Source organism: Pavona decussata, unplaced genomic scaffold (genome assembly GCF_977016875.1).
Source record: "Pavona decussata unplaced genomic scaffold, jaPavDecu1.1 SCAFFOLD_329, whole genome shotgun sequence".
Lineage (NCBI taxonomy): Eukaryota > Metazoa > Cnidaria > Anthozoa > Scleractinia > Agariciidae > Pavona > Pavona decussata.
In genome coordinates this window covers 1,402,598-1,427,854 of record NW_028145717.1, presented here as the reverse complement: position 1 = coordinate 1,427,854, position 25,257 = coordinate 1,402,598, and the positions used below count along the sequence as shown (strand labels likewise).

The 25,257-nt window shown below is 38.8% G+C and overlaps 1 protein-coding gene and 1 pseudogene across 4 annotated transcripts in view; both read left to right on the top strand.

Annotated features, from left to right (window-relative positions):
• LOC146453616 (uncharacterized) overlaps positions 1 to 25,257 on the top strand; it is a 57,686-nt gene that overhangs the window by 2,540 nt on the left and 29,889 nt on the right. Inside the window, exons 3-17 of one of the 4 annotated variants that reach the window (XM_085096424.1) lie at positions 427 to 672; positions 4,855 to 5,019; positions 5,139 to 5,252; positions 5,739 to 5,864; positions 7,974 to 8,070; positions 8,292 to 8,510; positions 8,870 to 9,246; positions 9,528 to 9,695; positions 10,248 to 10,358; positions 11,086 to 11,205; positions 11,664 to 11,754; positions 12,137 to 12,511; positions 13,246 to 13,383; positions 13,920 to 14,153; positions 16,361 to 16,798. In XM_085096424.1, coding sequence (XP_084952550.1) covers positions 427 to 672; positions 4,855 to 5,019; positions 5,139 to 5,252; positions 5,739 to 5,864; positions 7,974 to 8,070; positions 8,292 to 8,510; positions 8,870 to 9,246; positions 9,528 to 9,695; positions 10,248 to 10,358; positions 11,086 to 11,205; positions 11,664 to 11,754; positions 12,137 to 12,511; positions 13,246 to 13,383; positions 13,920 to 14,153; positions 16,361 to 16,701 — 2,922 coding nt within the window. In that variant the 3' untranslated portion in view covers positions 16,702 to 16,798. Of the gene's footprint in view, positions 1 to 426; positions 673 to 4,854; positions 5,020 to 5,138; positions 5,253 to 5,738; positions 5,865 to 7,973; positions 8,071 to 8,291; positions 8,511 to 8,869; positions 9,247 to 9,527; positions 9,696 to 10,247; positions 10,359 to 11,085; positions 11,206 to 11,663; positions 11,755 to 12,136; positions 12,512 to 13,245; positions 13,384 to 13,919; positions 14,164 to 16,360; positions 16,799 to 25,257 lie in introns of those variants that run through there. The other 3 variants (XM_085096427.1, XM_085096428.1, XM_085096426.1) reach the window with 3 other exon arrangements.
• LOC146453617 (uncharacterized) lies at positions 22,538 to 23,530 on the top strand (annotated as a pseudogene).

The window sequence follows — 25,257 nt, the reverse complement described above, 5'->3', positions numbered from 1 at the left end:
CCGTTCGGAATAGAGCGTGGCAGGGATAGTGAATGGCTAAGGAGAAAACAAAACAAAACTGAAATAAAACAATAAACGATGCCATGTGATGGCGAATGGTGACAAGGGGCCCCTAAAAAGTTCTCTCGCAATACACGGAAAAATCTATTCAACTGAGCTTCTTGACGACGTCAAAGAAAAACAGTGATTGTTTTCCAATCATACATGCTTTACTATAGTTATATTTCTAAGCAGACTTCGGAATAGTTGTTGTTATTATTTTGAGACTCTTTTGATTGTGTAAAGAGGGCGGAAATTAATGTATAACCTCCATTGGCATTGCTCCCGGCCTCAATTTGTGAAATCCAAACAAACGAATCATCTTTATTTGTAAGACGTTACTCTCCTGCTCAACGTTCTTGTACTCTTCTACCTTTCAACTTTTAGGTTCGAGTTTTTGTGTCACTGAGTCATGAGGATTCCTCTATTGTTCATTCACCGCCTGCCTATTGGGCAACCGAGATAAATACGTCAGGATTTCAGCTATGTCAGCGTGCAACAGGCTCCACAAATGGCACAGGAACAATCAACTGGGTGGCCTTCCAAGACAAACCAGGGATATCACATGGAAGTTTAACTTTCAGTGGAATGTGGACAACAGAAACCAAGTGTGATAAAGTCACCTTTTCTAAGGTTAGACAATAGTAGTGACGTTAGAGCTAACGATACATTCACTCTTCAATTTTCACGTTGCCCGTTTGACGCTTAAAACCAACAGGTCCACCTGCCCTGCCCAGTTAGATCAAGTAAAAAGGGTGTTCCGTTGGGTGTCAAATGTTGCCATTTCGGATTTCGTTACCATTTTCCCTTTTATATGAGACAACAACCAAGAAGAAAGAGCTATCGAATCTTACAGAACCAATGTTTCACAGGAAATGTCATCAATGAAACTTCCTCAGCAGTTCTGTCCATACTCAATGTCTTCCCATTCTAGTGCGCACTAAACAACAATGCTTATCCCTTCAGCTCAGAAAACTACGTCATTTGATGGCAATAGATATCACTTAAATGGTGAAATCCTTCTGCAGCCTCTCCAAAACTGGGACTTGATCTCAATGATCGAGAAAAGCAGCACCAAGAAAAGTAATAAAAAAAAACAATTTTCACTGGGTCCCAAAACCGTCGTAAACATTTCATTCAGAAATTGAAAGTGAAATTATTATGCAGCATAGTAAACAGAACTACACGATAATGCTGATAAAAAGACGAACTGAGTATTTACCAGGCACAAACTGAAAAGTAAAGAGCATCTTCTGCCGCACAGAAAATTACTACCATCATCACAGAAAAGTGCAACTTTGACCGTTATACTCCCGAAACGTTTTAGGGAATGGAAATTTAGAATGAAAGTGTGCAAAACAGTGCAACATAATAATCAGGAAATCAGCACAAGTGGAAAATGCTTCTCAATTCTACCTTAAGGCTGTACTTAAGAAATTTTGTTTTCAGAGTCAAATTTTAGAGACACCTTTCAGGGCAGCATATAGCACCAGGAATACCGTAATAAAGTACGGCAGAAGTTATCCACAGGCTAAACTACTCAGAATTGACCAGATATATTCAGCAAAACAAGCAGCACCACTGTACACTTAACACTTGAATACTTCCACACTTGTACTTCACCTGAAAACTGGACACTTGCACTTGAATATTCCTTCGTACATCAAAATATTCCGGAAATGTTTTCTGCTTAGTAGCTTTCATTTGAAAGGTTACGTAGTAGTATTTCGTCCTATCCACAAACTCAAACGTAGAACCACTCTTAGGCCATTCATATATTATATTATGAAGAGCTTCGTCTGATCCATAGACTCAAAAGCTACAACCACCCTGCGCCGTTTATACTCAAGGGTCAGAATGAACTTCAACAGCGTAGTGTCATTCACCAATAGTAGAAGTGTCCAAGGTTATTTTATTTATATAATGTTCTACCTTGACTAGTCTCAACATCACCTAAATTTAATTATCAATAACGAAAAAAAAACCTCTATCGAGAAAAGATTATGGACCTATAGAACGAATTTAATTGTTGCATTTAACCTAAGTTAAATGTTATTCTTTTTATCAACAATCGAAATAGCCATGAGATATTTTCTCCAGAAATAAACCCTATTTGCGTTTTAGAATTAAAAAAGTGTTTTTTTAAACGATGATCAAGGATTGACCTCTAACTCGAATTTTATGCTTTGATGATTTGCTTTGAGTTCATTGGGAAATCTGTCATGATATTGTTGTTTCTCATAGCTTGTCTTTGTTTTTAGAATTAAGCTTAAATAAGTTCTCAATGTTAATTGCGTGACGTGAAAGTCATACAGTTATTAAATCAAAATAGAGCATTTTTTGTTTAGGGTTTCAATTTTTTATTGTCGCAACACAACTTTTGGTCACCAAAGCTTTATTTCCTGCAATTCTGTTTCATTTATCCAAGTATTGCGGTTTGTGTCGGATGTATGTTTACTCAGTCAAAGGTTATTTAAGGAAAGTAGACGTACTTTAGTCTTGGCATGCTTCATGCTTCATTGACAAGTCTTTTAAAGGGAAAAAGGGGGCGGCGGGGGGAAGGGGGGGGGGGGGGGGTGTAGGAGTTTTCATAGCCAAATTTTAATCTTGTTTTGACTTATTTTGTTTTATTTTACATTTGACTACAACTTATCACTTCCCCTTTGATTTATTTATTTATTTTTATTTTTTCCCGAGAACTATGGCCGAAGCAATCCTTTAGCGGGACCATTTTCTTTTGTGATCAGGTTCTTCACTGTTCTGACTTCTTGTTCAATTTCTCCACTCTTCTCAGGCCACTCTTCTCCTTCTTCTCTCTCTTCTCTCGACTCTTCTGTTACTCCTGGTTTCTCCTGTGGAGCAAGACTTCATCTATGTAATATTTCACGCCCGCTGGTTCCTTCTGAATCTGACTCACGCTTTTTTTTGAATTTCTCTGAACAAGAACGGATGCCAAATGGTAAGACATTGAAGCAGAAACGTTCCTATGTAGTGTGAAACGTTGTCAATGGTCTTGTGATTCCCAGGCTAGCTTATTCTGCCAGAATTCTGAATCTGAGTCTTTTGAAGACTCTGGAACCTGGCAATGGTCCTCGTGTTTTGTCTACCGCTGAAAGTGGGTGGTTCTCACAAGCTCTTAATTTACTCATTAATATTGCTCAGGTCTACACAGACCCTAACTTTTCCGCTACTCTTGGGAGTTACCTCCATGGGCTCATACCAATCAATGAGTTGGTCTACTATGGATATGACGGCCGTCTTTTACATTCTATCCAACTCTTCTTTTAATTTGTCTGATAGAGCTGTCGGGTTCTGTCTTTGGAATAGTCACTTGGAACGGTTTATGCATCCGCTTTGAGTGTGAGAATGGAGCTTTTCTTCATGACGCCCAGTCAAATGCACAGCTTAGATTGTTTGTTTGCTACATTAGTCTTGTAGTCATCACCGCTGAAGCTGCCGAGTCAGCTTCAGACGTTAAGCTGGTTCTCTTCCTAGCAAAGCTCTCTCTAAATTTTCTATCAAAATTCACTTGTACTCGAGCAAACGTTTCTTGCACCTGTCACTCTACTGTGAAAGTTCAGTTCAGTTTCTGGTTGTCTTGCTTAGCAATGGGGTTGGCTTTAGACGGTGGTGCAGACTTGGCGGAATTACGGTTACATCTGCAATTGTATCCACTTAAAATTCGGCTAATTACTTATTCAATGTGACCTTGCTGGTCATTAATCTCTTGCACCTCGTTGAACAGCAGCTAGTTCAGTAAGTTCACCCAGGAAGAAATCGTTATCATGCTGTATGTCAGAGAAATTTACCACACCCACTTTCTTGATGATTGAGATCTGGAAGCTCTTGCTCAGTGACACACTTTGGTGCTCTTCGTGTATTTGATCTGTAGCTAGACAGAGTCTCTGCATGTGGAGGGCCAAAATTATCCTGGAAATCTTTCTTCAGCATTCTTTTAAGCCTTGTGCTTTGCTTTGGGTTGCTTTTTCTCATTCCTGTCTTCAGCATGCACTTGTTGTTCCTTTTCTAGCTGGTTGGGGCTCTAATGTATTTTCCTGTGGGAAAGTTTGTTGCTTTTCACTATTTCAGACTGCGTGGACTTTGCAATTGCCTTTTCCGAAGTGAGGAAGGAATCCAGTCGCAAATGTCCACAAAGTTGTTTGTCTTCCACCCCCAAGACAATGCTATTTCGGATGAGATCTTCCAGATTCAGTGCCAAATTCACAATACTCGGCCAGGCAATACCAATTAGTAAAAGAAAGTTCCCCTGACTCATGTTTGTTTGTTAACTGAGGTATTCAATTTTGCCTCAGTTCCTACACTCAAGAAGATAATTGTCATAACGAATAATCGGAGCAGCACAAAAAACCCAAGATGTCTATAGCTGCCTCTGTTTCATTATGTTCAGAATTCTCCCACACACCGATGGCTGTTTATAGTAATGTGGGTCTGTGGGTCGTCAAGAGCTTACAAAGGGCACCCGTACAAGTTTTAACAAAAGTGCAGGAATGAGAGTTGATGACTGATGCGGAAAACGGACAAAGATTTCAATACCTGAAAACGAGAATGAATTTTATTTTTCATGTAGTCCTAACAACGAGTATAGAAAGACTGGATACATTGGTCGGAGATTCTGTGGTTGGAGGTCATGGAGGACACAGCCCCATCGAAATTTCTGCCTCCCTCCCGTCCGTCTTTGTATTCAATGAAACCTTACCTTGCCGAAACAGTTGATATTCTTTCAAATAATGAGCATTGAGTACACGTATAAATTAAATCATCATTAGACTGATGCAAAAAAAAATTGTTTTGCAGAGCTTTGGTGGAAGACCTACTGTGTTTGTCACCGCTAAATACTCTCGAAGTACTAGACCCAATGATGCCGTCTATGTTTGGTTAGAAAATCTAGAAAGTCGGGGATTTGAAGTCTGTATACGAGAATTCTTGCCTTTTGACGGAAAACACCAGGATACAATTGTGGTAGGTCGCTTCTCTGACTACCATCCTGTACTTAGCGGTAACATCAAAACGTACACTAATTTTAATTTACCTTAGGTGGAAAGACAAGTTATAATAATGGAAAGTTTTCTTTGTTATAGGACTGGTTCGCTTTCCTCGGCAATGGTTCCAATCTCAATTTTACGATCACTGAAGAAGCGGTTTTTCCCAACAAAGGCAAACCCTCAGCTAACGACAACTGTGGATTCTGTCAGGTAAGTGACAGCTGTCAGTCACCTCGCTTCATTATGAAGCAAATTAGAACTTGCCTTATTATTATAATATCATCAATATATGTCACTCAAAGTGATATTACCAGTTGTGATTAGTATTTCTATTCTTTTAATAATATCAATACATTACCCAGCAGGCAAAAATTGAGAATAAACAAAAAGGCATTGTCTCAAAATATTCCTTTGCAGAGCAGTCTGAAAACTTACAGTTTTTTTTTAAGTAAATCATTAAAAAAAATTAGATAGTAAAATGAACTTTAATGAAACAAATATAAATAATTAGATAAATAAATAAATAAATAAATAAATATAAAAAATCATATCGTTTCTAAAAAAAGTTCCTGAAAAAACTTTCATTCCTAATGACTGCTTGAGTTACTTCAACATTACACAAGATTTATTAAAACTTCCGTATTGATTTATAGATCTAATTAGTTGTTTGTTTATTCATTGATCTATCGTTTTTAGGAAGTGCCTTTTAACACCACGTTCTATGCGTCACCAGTTGTCCTTGTGTCCGTTCATCACCAATATGACCGTCAAGCGAAAAGCTTTGTTCCCCCAGAAAACAACATCATTACGGCCTGGGTGGAGGTATGATGTTACCAGCTGTCTTATTTTCGCTCTATAAGACGGGATTTTTCCCTGTGAGAAGGGACCCTGGGAAAAGAAAAAGAACGCAATTTGTTCCCTATGGCTTTGAACGGCTACACTAGACAAGTGAAACAATCCTCCTGTGGGAAGGGACCCTGAGAAAATAATCTGAATGCATTTTGTTGAAAATGGGTTTAAACTGCTGAACTAGACAAGTGAAACAATACTCTAGTGGGAGGGGACCCTGGGAAAAGAATCAGAACGCACTTTTTTCAAAATGGGTTTGAGCGACTGAACAAGACAAGGGAAAGATTCCTCCTGTGGAAAGCGACGGCTGAGAAAAGAATCATAACGCACTTTGTTTCAAATGGTGTGGAACTGCTGAAATAGAGAAGTGAATATATCCTCCTGTGGGAAGGCACCCTCAGAAAAGAATCAGAACGCTCTTTGAACTTAACACGTGAAACAATCTTCCTGTCGGAAAGGACCCTGGGATAAGAATCAGAATGCACTTTTTTCCAAATGGTGTGGAACTGCTGAAATAGAAAAGTAAAAAAAACCTCCTGTGGGGAGGGACCCTAAGAAAAGAATCAGAACGCTCTTTAATGTTCCAAATTGCGTTTAAGTGCTGAACTAGACAAGTGAAACAATCTTCCTGTCGGAAGGGATCCTGGAATAAGAAACACAACGCACTTTGTTCTAAATGGGGTGTACCTGCTGAACTAGACAATTGAAGGTATCCTCCTACAGTAACGGACCCTAAGAGAAGAATTAGAACGCACTTTGTTCCAAATGAGGTTGAAAGGCTAAACTAGACAAGTAAAAGAATCCTCCTATTGGAGGGGACACTGAGAAAAGAATCAGGACGCACTTTGTTCCAAATAGGGTTAGACTACTGAAGTGGACATTTAAAAGAATCCTCTTGTTGGAAGGGACCATGACAAAAGAAACAGCACGCACTTCGTTTCAAATGGGGTTGAACGAGTGAACTAGACAAGTGAAACAACCCTCCTGTAGGAATGGACCATTAGAAAAGAAACAGAAAGCACTTTGTTCCAAGTAGGGATGAACCACTGAAATAGACAAGTAAAAGAATCGTCTTGTGGGAAGGGACCACGACAAAAGAAACAAAACACACTTCGTTTCAAATGGGGTTGAACGACTGACCTAGAGAAGTGAAATAATCCTCCTGTGGGAAGAAGAGTATCAGAACGCACTTTGTTCCAAATGGGATTGACCGGATGAACTAGACAAGTCAAACAATCCTGATGTGGGAAGGGACCCTGGGAAAAGAATCAGAACCCACTTTGTTGCAAATGTTATTGAAGGGATGAACTAAACAAGTAAAAGAATCCTCCAGTGGGAAGAGACGCTGGGGTAAGAATCAGAACGTAATTATTCCAAATTGGGTTGAACTGCTGAACTAGACATATTAAAGAATCCTCTTTTTGAAGAGGAACGTCAGACTAGAATCAGAACACAGTTTGTTCAAAATGGGGCTGAACTGCTAAACAAGACCAGTTAAACATCTTTCTGTGGGAAGGGATCCCGAGGAAAGAATCAGAACGCACTTTATTCAAAATAGGTTTAAACTTCTGACTGGACAAGTGGAACAATCCTTTTGTGGAAAGGAACCCTGGGTTAAGAAGAAGAACGCACTTTGCTGCAACTGGGGTTGAACGAATTATTTAGACAATTTAAACAATTCTTCTTTGGGAGGGGACTCTGAAAAAAGAATCAGTACACAGTTTGTTCCAAATGGGATTGATCTGCTGAACTAGACAAGTTAAACAATCCTCTTTTGTGAAGGGTCCCTGAGAAAAATCAGCACGCACCTTGTTCCAAATGGAGTTGAACGGATGAACTAGACAAGTTAAACAATCCTCCTTTGGAAGTGGACCCAAGGATAAGAATCAGAACGTACTTTGTTCCATATGGGGATGAACAGCTGAACTAGCTAGACACGTTAAACATTCCTTCTGTAGTATTTGGATTTGGACGTTGGAAAAAATTCAAATTATTGTTAAAGTTATTAATTATAAAGATCTGGCTTTTTACCTAAACATGAAAAGGAGAGTAAGTGTTATCAAATTGTTATTATTTTTGCAGGAGGTTGGCCTTAAGGGTATGAAGATTTGCGTAAAAGACTTACAGGGATCAGGAAGCGGTCACGACCCTTTAACAGTCAGCTATGCTGTGATTGGAGGTTGGTTTTTCATTTATTATATTTAGATGTTTTTTGTGTTTTAATACACTTCTTAATTCATTTATTTATTTATATTCATCTACTGCAATCTTACCAAAGTTAGTAATCTTTACTTACAATGCCAAGAAGCAAGACATTCAAGAAATCTCTCATTTTACACCCAAGTATGACATTAAAGGAAATATTGAGCTATTTTTGTTATTGTTTTTTTTTTGTTACAGATCTCAATCCCTGCCTTAATGTGTATTGTCCACGGTTTGGAGTGTGCAAGACGTACAGTGCGCATGACGCCCGCTGTGAGTGTCTTGAACAATGTCCCTCCTATCAGGATCCAGTGTGTACTGCGAATGGAACAACATACGACAACAAATGCTGGCATGAGTTAAGTTACTGTAAAGGACTGGAAAATAACCTTGTTTACCATCCAGGAAGTTGCGAAGGTAAGAGAGATAATCTATAATAATACCTTACATAAAAGCTCAACAGAAGACCATATTATACAGGTGTACATTCTTCTTTGGTGAAACGAGAAACTTGTACTCTGCAAAGAACTCACTCGGCTATCTGCAAAACGGGGTCTCGTGTGCCAGACCACAAGTTAATCGGGTACGTGGGACCTACCAAACTGGTGAGAGGTTAATGCCAAACTATAAGTTAAAACAAAAATGCGATTTTAATCAAACAACTGTCACTGTAGCAACTAGGTCACATCACAAAAGGTGCTGCAGATCAGATACCAACCAAAGAGTGAGTTATCAGTTTGACCAACTAATGTTATACACGTTTAATTGTCTGTCAGGTTTTCCTATTGTTCGAGGCCGAGTAGAACTCCTCCATGTTCCAGAATGGTCCGATTCCAGCTGCAAAACAGTTGCTTTTCCGCCATACCGCTTCTATCCGGACAAACAGGTTCATGTTCAAGTCACCGTTAATCATATGAAACTTAACGATTCCTTAACAGTCCACGACGCAGTGACATCGTGGAGTGAAAATATCAGTCCCGAAAATTTCACTGTTTGCGTTATGCAAACTGGGAGAAAAAAGGAGAATTTCAACCCATTTGCAACTGTCGACTGGATGGCGTACCAAGGAGCCCCACCAGAGGGTTTGACCGGAAAGATTCAACTGCAAAAGTGGTGGTCTGGGACAAACTGTGCAGATGTAACTTTTCCCAAGGTAGGACGTAAGAAAACAACATAAAATAACAAACCAAAACCGCACGCTAGGTAACTCTAATATACAACCAGCAATTGTCGAAGTTGAATCATGCCACAGTTTCGTAAACAACTAAATTAGTAGTTTGGAATTGAAAAAAAATATATGTATATGTATAAATATTATACGTTTGATGTTCAATTTGCCAGGAATCTCAGGAAAGAATCCAAAATATTTAAATAAACTTGTTAACCAACTGTTTTTCGCTATTTTCAACTACCTCTTTTCTTGTAATTTTCTAGGACAAGTTTGCTGAAGCGCCTGTGGTTCTTGTGACGTCAGAACATTTAAGGACAGGGAATGAGTATGATTCCGCTCTCATTTGGCTCGAAGATACTACAAAGAGTTCTTTTAAGGCATGCCTTAGAGAAATGCAGAATTTTGATGGAAAGCATGAAGATATTAACGTGGTATGTTCTTAACTAAAGATGTTTTGTACAAAACTACTACCATTAATGTTCAATCCCCTGATTGGTTGACGTTATTGTCGTTTTTGCGAATTTTATGCAAGGTGAAAGTTGCAGGAGTGCTACAGCGTACTATCAAAATTTTCAATAAAACAAGAAGCTTTAACAAATATATAATTATTACCTATAAAATTAGGTTCTTTCGTTTTCAGAAAAGTTATGATATTCAGCTGTTTGCTTATGCGTTTTTGAGTACTTTGTGAAAGGAGTGATCATGAGTTCGAGATTCAGGCCGAAGAGCTGCACTGTTTGGTTTTCTAAAAGTGGCTTTTTTTACCCCGTTGTCTAGCATAAGGAAATAAACATACTTAAGTGATAAAACGCTTTTTCTGGCAAGACCTTCTCTAAATTAACTTGACTTCCGACTATGCCTGTGTCACTGACTAAATAATACATTCACTTTCAATAACACGTCTCACAGATTTGGCAGTGGCTTCTCACATTTATTGGTTGGTATTCAGTGGTTCCATTTAAGACTGTTATTTCTCTTGACAGAACTGGTTCGCGCTCGCCAAACTCCACAAACCGCTGTTTAACGAGCACGGAACGATCAGTTTTCCAAACACAAACCCACCAACTGATGAAAACAACAACGCTTACTGTGAGGTAAGGAAACTTGACTAGATCCAGAAAGCAAGGGCCTTAAAACTTAAAACGAGTTTACTTGGCCAATTTCTCAATGGAGGAGTTGTAGTTTTCATTGACTTCTATTGCGGAATATGCAGGCTTACAATGCATTGTCAAATCATGCAAGTATATGGAACCCGGTGTAAGACACTCTGCAAAATCGAGTGTCGCGGTACGATATATACGAATGGGGTCCTGTATAATGATATCTAAAAGCACTTGGATTTGTATTTTCTATGGCAAAGTACATACATTCATCATAGGTTCCTACATGAGCCCTTTTTCATGTCTGGCCGTGATTTACTGTTGTCTCGTGATGTTCACGCTTGCCGTCACCACGTGAGATGCAGTGGAAGCTTTGCGTGCCATGGTGTATTAAGAAAACTCTGCCACGGAGCCTGGTTTAATAAGATGTTCTTTTCCTTGGTAGCCATAAACTCTGTATTAATTAAGAGTCAATGTCCTTAAGGAAAGAACGAGAAGAACCACTTAAACAGGGTGTTGAAAAAAATAGGAAATCAACATATATCTCTGAAAGAAATGATTTTTTCCTGTAAGAGATGTGATGAGAATGAAAATAAGAGAGAAGGACGATTAATTTTACACTCATATGTATAAATAAATAAACAAGTTAATTAATTAAAAATAAATAAATAAAACTTAAAACAATAAAACGTGTTGTATTAACATTTCTTTTCTTTTGCAGTTTGTTTCATTTACAAGAGCTTACAACTCAACGCCAACAATTTTAATATCTGCTAATCACAGCACGACGGCAAGTGGAAACTCAGCTGCAGTACACAACGGCATCACAGCTTGGATCGAGGTAAAGCTTTGTTTTATAGAATAAACTTTTATATAAAGTATAACGAAACTCTAACTATACCAATGAGAAATAACCTTTCAAAAACTGTCTCCGGCAGTGAACGAATCAAAGGGAAACTTCGGAAAATATTTTCCAACTTGTTGACGTCTTTTTTTTTTTTTTTCTATATATTAAAAATTTGCCCTTTAATCTTTGTTCTCTTGCTCTTTTAACAAAGCCTTGTCAGAGACAAAACCTGTGAGTTTGAAAATGGTGAAAAAAAAAATTAGGTTGCATTGATTGTCCTTTCTTAAAAATTACGGCAATAAAGGTTTTGCAATTCATGTTTGAGCCACGTAAGTCAGTTAATCATGAAATAAATTATTGAAAGTCTTTTGTGAATAGATTTATTGTTCGGAAAAATCTCTTAACGCCAACTAAAGCAGCAAGCAAACATTAATTAAAGTTTACCTCTGCAGAACATGAATTCCTCTGGCTTCAGAGTCTGTGTCAAGGAATTGTACCAGACAAGATATGATCCACTGTCAGTGAGTTATGCGGTGCTTACAGGTCTGAAAATACTCCTTGTTGCCTGGTATATTCAACTTAATAATGCATAGTAACCTAGAAAAAATGATACCGTATTATCATGTGCAGCACGATGAGAAGTAAAATGTGTGAAATAAGGATCACTTATCAGAAGCTTAAAGGCAAACGAGAGGAACAGAATGAACTTCGGTTTTTTTCAATAAATTTTTCATTTTAGAGCCATTCGATGAAGAATGAAAGTTGCCTTACTGAATTGTATTCATGAATATATTGATATGCCATTAGCTTTATTAAGGACAATCGACGGCCGGTTTTTGGCTAACAATGATTATCACCAAGTATCAATTTTATTCTTTGGTTATTACTGTTCTGGATTTTATAATCTCTTCTGATATATTTGTAGATGTATGCGATCCTGGCTGGAGCTATTTCAATGGATTTTGTTACTACACAAGTGAAACATGCACAAACTGGACCACAGCGTTGAACAAATGCCGTCAAGAAAACTCAGTCCTTGTTGACGTTAACAATAATGAAGAGAACGTGTTTTTGCAACATCGTCATAATGGCGAAAAATCCTGGCTGGGATTGAATGACATCTCCACAGAGGGTAGCTTCACTTGGGCGGATCGTGGAGCTGGAAACTTCACAGCTTGGGCCAAAAATCAACCCAATAATTTTAGAGAAGAAGACTGCGTGCACGCACTTGGCGTGGAGCACAACTACAAATGGAATGACGTCAAGTGCAGTGACTGCCATCAGTACACTTGCAAGAAAGGTAGGTTGATTACAAGTGAAACTAGTGAAGAATGATCAATAGACACCCGTGACCAAACAAAATGTACTGAGATTCAAATGGACACATGAGAACAGAATATTTTGCCAACAGGGGAAAATTATAAGGGGCCTTTATCAGTTACAACAGGATACTTCACCTTTTGATGAAATAGAGTGAGGTACCGAAGATGACAGTTGTCTAGTTACGAGCACGTTCAAATGATAGTTGGCTTAGAAATTTTGTGAGACCCTTCGAAACAGTGGTTTTTTTTTTCAATTCAATTTATTTGCCATTAACAAAAAAATACAACATAAATACATTATAGACGACACACAATATTCTTACTATTACAATATTCATACTTGACTATTTACAATATTAAATGTGTTAAAGGCTAGGAAGCCTATATAGAAGCCGGGGGCTTATTAACTATAGGTTTTCTAAGAAGATGGTTTGTAGAAAAGTTTTCCGAGAAGAAAATCTACTTCTTATTTAATGGAGTGTGTTTGTAAGGGAATAAATGACTCGAGTACTGGCGAAGGTAGAAAGAGTAAGTCTGTTTAACAATGCGCCTTTCGTGTTTAAGACCATCAGTCGTGCATGTTTCCTCTATTGAGAAACCAGCAGTTCAAAATACACAACTGCTGTTACTGCTGTTTTGGAATAAACAAGTAACAGTAATAGATTGCTTGAATTCTATTATTTCATTTTTAATATTTGAAGCTTTTTTATAGATCTTGATGAATGCACAAGAGAGACATCTTACTGTCATCAGCTGGCCACCTGTACAAACAAACGTGGATCCTATTTCTGCAAGTGTAACAGTGGATATATCGGAAATGGCTTTGATTGCTATCATAGTTATGCCGGCGGTAAGTATTCTAATATTGTAGCCGATCAAAGGATCTTTTAAATAAGCGGAGACTTCAACGATATAAAATCTATTTTATCTAGGTTTGTTAGCAAATAGCCCGCGCAGTACTCAAAGAATAGTCCAGCCTGCAAAAACATTTTCCCCTTCCTTCACTTCCCGTATCCAAGTGGCTATCTATTTATAAGGCTCTTAGCTATTCAGTTACCTATCCCACGTGAAGTAGCAAGATTTAAATGCAGATTGAAACTTGTATAACAACAAATAAACAACAAAATGTTAAAATGTTGTCCGTTTGGAAAAATGAAATGTGACCTAAAATATTATAAAATTCAGTGAACGTTTGCTTTGAATCCCTCCTAAAATTATTGATGGTTGGAGAAGCTATTGCGCCGAGTTCCGGCTTTTGCAAACGCCTTCGAAGTGTTTGGAAATCGAATCACCCAGTCTTTCTCGTGTATGCTACATTACTTAAAAATAAGTATAGCGTTTATGTTTGCTTGTCAAACTGTCATTTTTATAATTTCTCTTTTGAAGGCTTACGACATTCATCCATTCTGCAAAACAACGATAATTACCTTGGTACTTTAAGTAACTGGCTCAAACCTGTCGTCCAGAGTAAATCTTCTTACTGGAAGCGGTGTTGGCGTGCGTCTGTTGATGGTTGGGCTGTATCTACCTTTCACTCCGGGTGCGATAACAAGGGTCCTACTGTGACGATAATAAAGGTCGGCCAGTATATATTTGGAGGTTACACCAGTGACTCATGGAGTAAGTGACTGTATTTACCCTTCTGTATATCGTTAACTTTATATTAACGCGCAGTAGTTTTCCAGGGGTTAGAATAACACTATGAAAAGCAATTAACTCCTGGTGGTGACCTTACCTTGTTTGGAGTGATTATAACTGCAAAGGAGGTGTACTTAACGTTGTATTGGAGTTGACGTTTACTCGATAAATAGCATGAACTTTACTTGAGGCATATAATTAAGAAATGGACTCCATCATAATTTATATTTTTAATCAAGAGTACAATCACTGATGTTAAAAGACAGTAACTCTTAAAAACGTCATTTTAAGCCTTAACTGTCAGTTAACCCTATTATTAATTAACCCTTTTTGGAGTAGAATATCTCAAAGCTAATTACCGGGTTGCCTCGTAAAGTAGAAAGAAAATAAATCGTAAATCAGAGAATAAATCGGATGTAACAGGTGAAAGTGTTTTACTCCATTCGTGTTAGACCTGTTAGGCCAATTGTTTAAACAGGGCTTTAGTTAGACATCGTTTAAGTCAAAATCAGGCTTTGACGACTGCTTTAAAAACCACGGGTAAGCTTCACCTAAATCCACGACTTTACCTCGTTTAAATAACCGGAATCTTGGGCAGAGGGGTGGTTTTTATACTGCAACTTTGTCAATACCGGTTTAACTTCGGTTAAATAATCGGTCCCTTAGTTCGGATAATAAGACTTTCTGTTTCAATTGAACGGTCCTAAATTCGAAAACCAGCCAACGAAAAGAATAAGCACATGACAAACATGTATAGATATTTGAAGTGCGCTGCCTGATTTCATCGCATACTGGTTTCACTTAACGAAACCATTTGTTCATGTCTTCTATAAGCCAGATAGTTTACTGTCGTTGTTCAACTAAAGAAAACGGTTAATTGCTCTCAATATCCCTTCACCCTCTTGAAATTTTAATGCTTTTCATTTTTGTAGCTTAACTTTGGATCCTGCTCAAGACCACTTAGTAGTTTCCATTGATTTTTTATGGCGCAATCTTGGTTTAAATATCTAATGCGTCAGGATTTTAAAGTGAAGCTTCTGAACATTAGCTTAACCGCACTGATCAAGTGAATTAAAAAAAAAACACTTCTGTATTTCATTGTTTGCTTTCTCATATTAGAAAAACCATCACTCCTACTTTTTCTCGTAAATCCGATGAATATGTGTTAAATTTCTAAGAAATTCGTTTTTTCCATATGCAAAAGTACTAAGAAACGGGCTTTTAGTGTCCCTATGCAATGAAACCTTGGTCAGTCATTATAGAGTGTGTGCACGGCGGCCATGTTGGAGGACTAAAACAATAGAAGATATTTGCATAAAAATAGAATATATTTCCCAAAGGAAAATCATTGTATTGTTTCGGACGGGTCCTCCAACATGGCCGTCGTGGACACACTCTATTGCTAAAACTTGACTCTTTTTTAAATCTCTGGTGATAACTTAACTTCACGAGTTTCTCATTAAACTGCTAAGTTCATTACACCAAAGGAGTATTTACAACCTTGAACAGAGGTTTTTTAGATGGTTGCATTGTATTAACCCCCCCCCCCTTCCCCCTCCACCAACGTTTGCAATTTTCAAAGGGTTCACTTGTGGAAACGCGCTAAAAGTTTTATAATTATTCAAGGGCAAGGAATGCCGACCCGAAAAAATATGTCAGTGCTCCAACGATTAGTGACCACCTTGTTGTTAGCCTTGAATCAATCCCTAACTGAAGCACCAGTTGTGAGCAATGAGGCGCCTCTTTGTTTGCAAGCTTTTTCGTTAACTAGTATTACTGGGTGATTCTTTGTGACAACTGGAAATGGTAAGCGGGTTGGATTTTTAATCGGTTGATCAAAGGGTCAGTGGTTCGAGGCTAAGCTGATCTCTATATTGTGGCGTAGTTTCATCAGAGAGTAGCCTTAACTCCGCATTGTCTCACTATCTTCCTTAGTGTATAAGTGAGTACCGGCAAAAGACTGTCTGGGTTAGTCCTGTGATGGACGCATAGCTAATCAGGGGGAGGGGTTATGTACGTCGGCTGGAGTAGTACTCCTAGTTGTTTCATACTAAGGTGATCAGTTTAATCTCCGACCCGCTGGGTGGACCACTTAGACCTGAAGTGCGACCTTACCTTTATCCCATGCGGTAATCATCAGAGGCATGTGTCAGCTTTTTTGTTTTCTAATTTTTATATTTTCTTGTTAGTTTCCAGTTGTGGTTATCGATATGATTCGAAAGCTTTCCTGTTTTCATTGGTAAACAAGCCAGGTTGGGCGCCGGTGAAACTGACTCAAACAGGATATTATAGTTCTGGCAGGGCTTATTCCACATACAGCTGCTCCTCTTATGGACCTACTTTCGGATGGGATCATGATATTTACGTATCTGACTACGCATCATTAAATACAAACTCATACACAGACCTTGGAGACATCTACGGGCCCCCGAGTGGGTACAGCTATCAGAGCACCCTCGCATACACATTCCTGGCAGGAAGTTATCACTTTCAACCGGATGAAGTAGAAACTTTCTACGAAACAACTTAAAATATGCAAACTGGCGTTGAGGTATCGATCCCAGCTTACAGTCTTTAAATATCACAAATATGAATTATTATGTTTCTATAATGAAAGGACGTAGGAAAAAATCATTTTCCTAGGTCTAGAACTCAAGTAGCAGAATGATATGTCATTACAAGAACATTTTATTCATATATAGTTCCATAGCAGTAACTATTCCTATCCTGTGCAGTACTGCCCTTCGGTGCGCATAAAAATATTTTAAAAAAGGAGTTCTGTGGATCACGGGCACTACTTGTGTTATTTTAGTTTTTTGTTTTAACTTTGATTTGATGTTTTTAATCGGGGAAGCGAAGGGGGTTTTGTGAAAGTTTGTCAATCTTGAGTGATCTAAAGTCGATTGCTAGCCTCCCCTCCCCCTACGAATTATAAAAAGGACTTTTGTCACGCGGGTGTGTGACCAGTCCTGAGTTAGCTCCTTACCTGGTTTAAGAAAAATGCTGATAATCAAAGAATTTGTAACTGAAGATAGGGGATGCCCTTGAAAACAAAAGGGGACAGAAATATTCAAAGCACTGCTCTCAGTGAGGCGATAGGGTAACACGTAACAGGTATTACGGGACGGCAAAGAAACTTTAGAATTGCACGGAGCGGCAAATGCTGTGTTATATTAGTATTTCAAACATTGTTCAGACACGTGTTTGGTCTTACAATGAACTTGAAGCGATAGCTATTACACTGCGCCTGACTTTCTCACGCACTCGATGGAGTTAATTTATTACGTCAACTAATGTTTCCACGATCTATCTCCAGCGTCGCACAAAAGTAAGGCTAAAATGCAAGAGTAGCTTTCCAACTAAGAGTTAAACAGCTTTCTTCACCCAAACAACTAGGGCCTTTTGCATTTGACTAACGTAATGGTTTAAGTCAATTTGTGTAATGTGACAATGTTAATTATTGCAGTCGATCTCCAGCAATCGATTATCTCTTCACACTAAGTGAAAAGCGATTATTAAAAGTTCCATCGACATTGCAGATTACATGCTCCTAAAAGATAACTTCATTTGTAGTCGTTGAGGTGCAATGACATAGATTACATTAAGGAACACTACAATGGGTGGCCTAAATGTTACTGTTACTCAAATTCAAGCGTAAAAATAGCCATATATGATGGTAATTGAACTGAGTGGAGTGCAATTTGGTCTAAAATCATACGCGTGATTTCAAAATCGAAAGAGCGCGCAGCGCGAGTTTGATTTGAAATCATAAGTATGATTTCAGACCAGAATTGCACGACACAAAGTTCAATTACCACTTTATTACATCTATTTTGAAATCACAGAGTTTTATTGTCAATTTTAATATTCTATTTTTGTTACTTCATTTCCATTTTGATGGGCTAAAGAAAGGATGCGATTTAGAGCAAAAAAGGGTGCAATTTGGGAATAAATCGCACTGTTGAGAGCCAATCAGATTGCAAGGATCACCAGTGATTTCAAAATGGGCGTAACAAATCCATGTAATTTACACTCTAGCTGTTATTTTTCAGTTGAATTCAGACTCCGCGATTTCCCGCTTATATGGTCTGGTAGTCACAGAAATATTACTGATGATCGCTTCACGGTCAATGAATAGCTTTCTGTCTCTCTGGCGATCAGTGGCAGTTGAGTGTGAACACTCCTAAAAACTTTAAAATAATACCATGATGCATTGGAAGGAAATCATAGTATTCTTTTTATGGTTTGAAGTCGTTGATTGACTTCTATCTAGGATCATGAATCACTTGAATGTCGACCATGAGATTAAACATTAGTTTATAGGTGAGACAACGTTATCTTCTAACCGGCATTAGGCAATGCTGTTACCTCTATTAAGATCGCAATCAATCAGTATTCAGTTTCGTTAACTTGATTGCTGTCTTTCATGGCATCAGTCCAATTATGTTGCTTAAAAAACTGATCAGCGAAAATGACCTTTAAATAATTTTACGACAAGGTAACTATTAAAGCCGGCAAATTAAAAAGAAATTGATTGGATGCAGATTCTCCTTACCGAAAAGAACTTAATTAAAAAAGATAAAACAAATCTAATGGATTTTACTTGAAAGTAATCTGAATTGAATTACTGTTGTAGCGGACCAATTTTAAGACTGTTGAACCTGTAATCATCTAGTGACTTTACTGTTGTATAAGGTAATCGCTGGGAACGTAACAATTTTCGAACTGAATTTAGTTTTTGAGTAAGGTTTTAATGGAAGTAATTGAAAATAAAGCTAAAGGTAATTGCTGGGAACAATTTTCGAACTCATTTTTTTAGTAAGGTTTTCAATTGAAGTAGTTGAAAATTTAGCTGATTTTTCTGTCAGCCACAGAAAAGCATCGGGATAATTGAAAGTCATGTTTCCGGTATAATTATCATAATCAAAACTGATCATTGACGATCTTCATTTGGTGTTGGGTATTTTTAAATTTCGGAAATATTTTTAAACGCGAAATTGTAAACGTGTGGAGGTATAAAATAAAGATTAAGAGTTACCTGTGCAATGTTTCTGAGCTTATGCGTCATTGTCGTCCAAAATGAAATTCCGTGAAGTGATCCACAACACTAATGTACTAATACTGAGTCATCAGCTGAACTATCCTGCCGTTATTTTACTTCTATCACCACTGGGAGAGCTGTTAAACTACTCCACCCCTGTAGTTTGACATTTTCACTGAGTTCTCGACTCACCCCCTCCCCCTCTGTAGTTTGACATTTCGACGAACTTCTCCCCTCAACCCCTCACCCTTCTTCCTCTCCACCATCCCCTCCCTCTTCTCTCTCTCATTCAAGTGAAGAATGTATGGAAGTTAAGGACGCACTGTAGAAGATATGCTGGTTGCCTTATTTTCCAATAATTTACCCTTCTAACTTTTCTGCCTGACAAAGTGGCAAGTCTCCCTCGCTACTCCATCCCTTTCCTATCCCAGCTAGAACAAGGACACGATATAGCCATTTTCGGACTGATGTTTCCTGTTTCTTTCCTTCTTGGCGGTTATCACTATTTAAAAATTTGGATGCCGCTGCAATAACATGAATTCATACTGTACCCGAACGATTTTACACCCATTCAATAAGAACGATCCAACAGACGGGTACAAGGCCCTCAGTTTCCATGGCAGGAGCAGAACCTTTAAAATTCGCTTTGCATGTGTTTTGGTCTGCTCTCCATCTCCGGTATTCCTCACTGTTCTTGCCTAATTGTTCATGTAGCTCACACTGCTTATATGCCTGGCTAAGGGCATCAAAAACAAGCACTTTCCCTTTGTTTTCATTTTTAGGGGGCTTTTGTCCCAATGCCTTGTCTTGAAATGCAATGACTTAGCTAAAATAAAGTTATGTCATTTCGTTGCCATAGAAACAGGTTTGTGTGTTCACGCTTTGTGTGGTCACTGTTTGGGTCGGGAACCAGGAAAACTAACCGAATTTTCTCCTGAATTTCCAGCCTACTTCTCCTTTGGAAGACTGGGATCTATTCTGAGCTTTTGACCTCGTTTTGGTGTTATTTGAGCACATCACTGCCATTTTGATTTATAAATCTCTGTCGACATGATGCGAAAAGCCCAGCTAGATTTGCTTCTCACAGACGAAAGAAACGAAAATTTTACGGGAATAGTTCACAAATTGCAGGAATTACAACCACTAAGGCTGTGTACATGGATGAAACAGTTCTGCTTTGCTTGTAGATGACGATAAAACGAAGGAAACGTTGTCTGCATTTTACCGGAAACTAAATGAAGAGAAAGAAGGAAAGAATCTACTGATAGCACTGATCCATCGATTACAGGGTTCAGGGCTTTTTGATATGGAAGTTCTGTACGATGTACTCGTGCAGTTGAGGTGTCACGAACGCGGTGAGCTGAATCTATTGTTTTTGGATAGAAATAGATGGGGATGAACCTCAAGTTTGCGTTTATTGTGTGAGTACTGTGGTTGGAAACTTTCATTTTACATCTCCAAGCAACAAGGAAAGAGCTACGAGGTGAACAGACGCATTGTTTATGCATCACTTAAGTAAAACCCCGGTCCCCCACCCCCTGGACATAGCGGGGAATTTTACATTGGCCCGGTGTTGAGACACAGCTAATTTCCCCACTCCTGGGATTAAGTAGACTGTTAAAAGCATCGCATAGCGGCGAATCAGTACCGTATTTCAGAACCAAATAAAACAAAATAAGTTTAGGTTGGTTGATAAAAATTGGCATTGTGACGGACTTAACGTTTTGCATGGTATTATAAGATTTTTCATTAAAATTATTAAATTGTTAGCACATTGTAGATTTTGATTTAGTACGAACTCGAACAGGTGATTCAGCACATATAACGAGCTCACTTCTTATCTCTGTGATTTGATTTGTCTAAGTGTCGCTTGTCCTGTGTATCCAGTCTTCTCTCATAACGACACGAAACCGTTGATGTTATCCCCGCTGCTAGTGACGCGCGCTGTTAACCCGGGTTGACGGCCCTGGTGAAACACACATGTTGTTAATTTTCCCGCCCCATGGGGCCAACTCCTTTGTTAAATCCCCGCTATATCCCGGGGATCGGGGACCTGGAATTTCAATCTACCCTACGGAAAAAGATGGCGGCTGTACATTTCACCACAATACTTTCCGAACCTAACAACCAATAGGCACAAAAATTGCCATTTTTTTTTTTTGCGAAATTTGTCCCTTTACTAACAATATTTTGTATACTAGGTTTAAAATTTTTAAAACTTTTCTGTGCTTTTTTAAGAACCCTTTTTGGGGTTTTCGTACGCTAACAATTATGGGTAAATGTACCAGTCGCGATCTTTTTTCATGCGGTGGACTGACTGATGGAAAGGAGCATGATGGAGCCAAAAAGTTTTGCACTATGATGAACATGAATCCTCCTCCTGCTGCAAAAAAATAATGCAAAAATTTCAAGCGTGATCACCACTTGTTTCTGGTCCATTGCAAAAGAAAGTATGCGTAAAGCAGCTGAGGAAGTTAGAACTCTGGAGAGGCTAAATGACTCTAATGGGACTGAACCTGTGAATTGTGTTGTTTCTTGCGATGGGACATGGCAGAAACGAGGCTTTTCATCAAGGAATGGCTGTGTAACTGCCATCTCTATTGATACAGCCGGGTACTTGATGTAGATGTGCTTAGTCAGGAATGTAAGCAGTGTGCGCCAGATAAACATTTAGACAAGAACGGTGAGAAATACCGTAGATGGAGAGCAGATCACAACACATGCAAAGCAAATTTTAAAGGTTCTTTTTTTATAAACATATTTTAATGTCGAAGTTTGCCCTAAGAGAAAAAAAATCGAGGGGGCTCACTTCGAAATAACATTGAATTGAAAATTTACATTTTATAATAATTAGTCAAAGCGGCAGAAAAACAAACAAAAAGCAGCATTAAGCAATACTAACAGGTGGAAAATACACATCTAGGTACTTTAGGTACTTACACATCTAGGAACCTTTTTAAAGGTTGGGCTCTTGCCATGGAAACTGAAAGTGTTGACCATATTTTCAGGGGATCTGTGGAACTGCATAATTTGCGGTATACAGAGTATACAGTGACATACGCAAGCGCAGAAGCATAAAAATCGCGCGGTCGGACTGCCTTTTGGCGCGAGATTTGATTCAAATATGGCGAACTAGTGACAACTTGTCACTACTTTTCAGTTCTCTTTCCTTGGGCTTGTGCTTATGCTTGCGTTGTTGCGTCGTACGTGTGGACCGGGACGACGCAAGCATAAGCACAAGTGAAAGCACAAGGTGCTTACGCTTGCGTCGCACCGGTTTCTTGTGCTTGTGCTTATGCTTATGCTTTCGTCGTACGTGTAAACCAGGCTTTATGGAGAGGGATATAGCAAATGTTTTAGCAGAGAACAGAATGTGTATCAAGCTTCTCGAATTACTGTTGAAAAAAAGTGCATTGGTCATGTGCAGAAAAAGGGTGGACACAGCTCTTCGGAAGTTGAAGCACCCGGGACTGGGAGGGAAGGGCAACTAACTGATAGAACAGTTGATAAGCTTCAAAATTATTATGGCATTACCGTTCGAGTAAATGTGGGGAATTTGGCAGAAATGAGAAAACGCCATGCGTGTCAGTTTCATGCACCGTGCTTCCCGCGAGTCCCTCTCCTCTGGCAGCACAAGTTGTTACAAGTACCAGTAAGGTAAATTGAACAGGACAAGTCTCTATAAACATGGACCTGGACTTCCCTTGCAAGTTATTGCTAAAGTTAAACCACAGTACGTGAGACTGAGTGATGACACCTTGCTGGCAAAGTGTTTGCGTCGGAAAACCCAAAACCGGAGCAAGGCTTTGAACGGCATGGTACCGCAACGCATCCCTAAGGAAGTGTATGTTGGGCGAGAAATTCTTGAAATGAGTCTATATGCTGCTGTTGCACACTTCAACATTCGCACTTCGGCTGTTTTGAAGCTTTTTAATACTCTAGGCATTCCCTCGGGAAAATTTACAGAAAACGGACTCAGGGAACAGGATCAAGCACCAGTTGACCTGGCACAGAGGAAAAGCCAAGAGAACAGAAAAAAAAAAGAGAAGAAAAGTACAGTCAATTCTCGCTTTGCGGACACCTCGCTATTACGGACAGCAGCTAAATCCCCGGCATAAATAAACTACAGACGTTTGATTGAAATAAATTCCCGCTATTTCGGTCTCTCGCTATTAAGGACACTAACTCGCGATCCCGACAGTGTCCGCAAAAAATGAAGTTGGCTGTACTGAGGGGCCTAAGAAAAAGCAAAGATAAAGCAAAAACAAAAGGAAGGAAAAAGAGAGTGTGTACTATGCTTCTGGACGGTTTAAGGCATTTTTAGTCACATATTTCGTATTAACATTCTTGTTGAACGAAAACTTCAACTTTTAAAAAGTTTTTCTCAAAAGTTAGAATTTTACGCAATTGTCAAACCTGCGAATTTTTTGTCTTATGGCGAGTCACTAATGTGAACTTCCAGGATACAGGGAAAGAAAATAATTCGGCTTAGACATCAATTACTCATAACACGTGTAAGTCCTTTAAGGCCTTGAAATTAGAAATAAGGATTTAAAGTGCTACTACGATCAAATTTTCGAATACCTTTTATTTGCGGTTGATTGGTAGTTTATGTCCTAAAGTACATGATCTCCAAGTTATATCCTCATAAGATGAAGGAAAGTGCGATTTTTTTGCGCTCAAACTCCACGAATTTTCATCCGCCATTGAACCGCCATGTTCCTGCGGCCTGGTTACCAAAGGCAGATGGTGTCCAATGACAACAGAGGCCGGGTCACCCGGGAAAAACAAGTGACGTCAGACTCTCAACTCGAAGCCCAGGCGAGCCCTACGAGGCTAACTTCTCATACGGTTTCGAACACGTTTTCGAAAAATGTTTCGTTCTTTCAATGGTGGGAAGTCGCTGTGTTGTTCAGTGGTATAACAACTGCTCTAATCGAGCGGCAGGAATTGCGCTGCATGCGAGTCCGGCCGACAGAACGAGAGATGTGTGGGTCCAGTTTGTTGTCTTGCACGTTTTGCTATTTTCTCGGTTTAGTTCGAGGGACACTTGGGCATTCCACCCAAGTCAGTGAACACAAATTAAACCTGATCTTTTGAAAAGGGTAAGCGATCAGGAGATCGTGAACCTGAAAAAAATCTCCGAAGGGGAAGGAGCGGCAAAAGGTAAGCTTATGTAAAGTGGGCGAAATGTGTGAATATTGTTTTTTATCTTTGGTGATTCCTCGATACCTTGTTCAGCACCCATACAAATAGCAATCACAAATTTTTATACACATTTTATATTGCGTTTCTAAAGTACTAAACTTTGATTGAACGAGTAAATAATGTAAGTGCAACTAGCTCCCGGAACTAGCTTTTCCCTCCGAAGCATTTCCAAAACATCTCAGTGCGATAAGAGTAAGCTTGTGTTTACTTTGCTTGTGCAAAAGGTTGTGGCAAAAACTGTGCAAACAAACGCGAAGAAAACCACTTTAATAATCCATTTTCACTCAGCTTTCGATAAGGTGGTCTTTGGCGTTTATAAAAGGGTTCCTTCTTTCTTTTAAGTGGTTTTCTTGAAGAAATAGTTTGAATTTTTGGTTTAAGAAAGGTTTTAAGAAAACCTCACATTCAGTTGTTTCTTATCAATTAGATTCAATTGGTAATGTATTTTAAATTTTGATTTATTTTTCAGACACTGAGTGGCAACAACGTCAAAACCCAGCTCTTACTATTAAAAACAGGGCAAAACAAGCCTTGCAGAGCACAACACGTGAAAAATGTGGACAGCCAAGAAAAGGCCAGTTGAAGAGCACTGACCTTTCTCAAGGGCTTTTCTTGATGTTTTGTCATCAACCACCAGTTGACAAATAGAATCAATAAAAGAACTGTTTTCTCTTCATTCATCATGCCTCCTCTTTGTAACTCTTTCCATTACATAGGTTTCTGTTTTAGGGAATGGTCAGAAATTAGTGGGGACGGGGGGGGGGGGGGGGGGGGGGAGAGTCAGGTGGAGATTTTAAATTGAGCAATGAAAATGATGTGACCCTCCATAGCGATGCA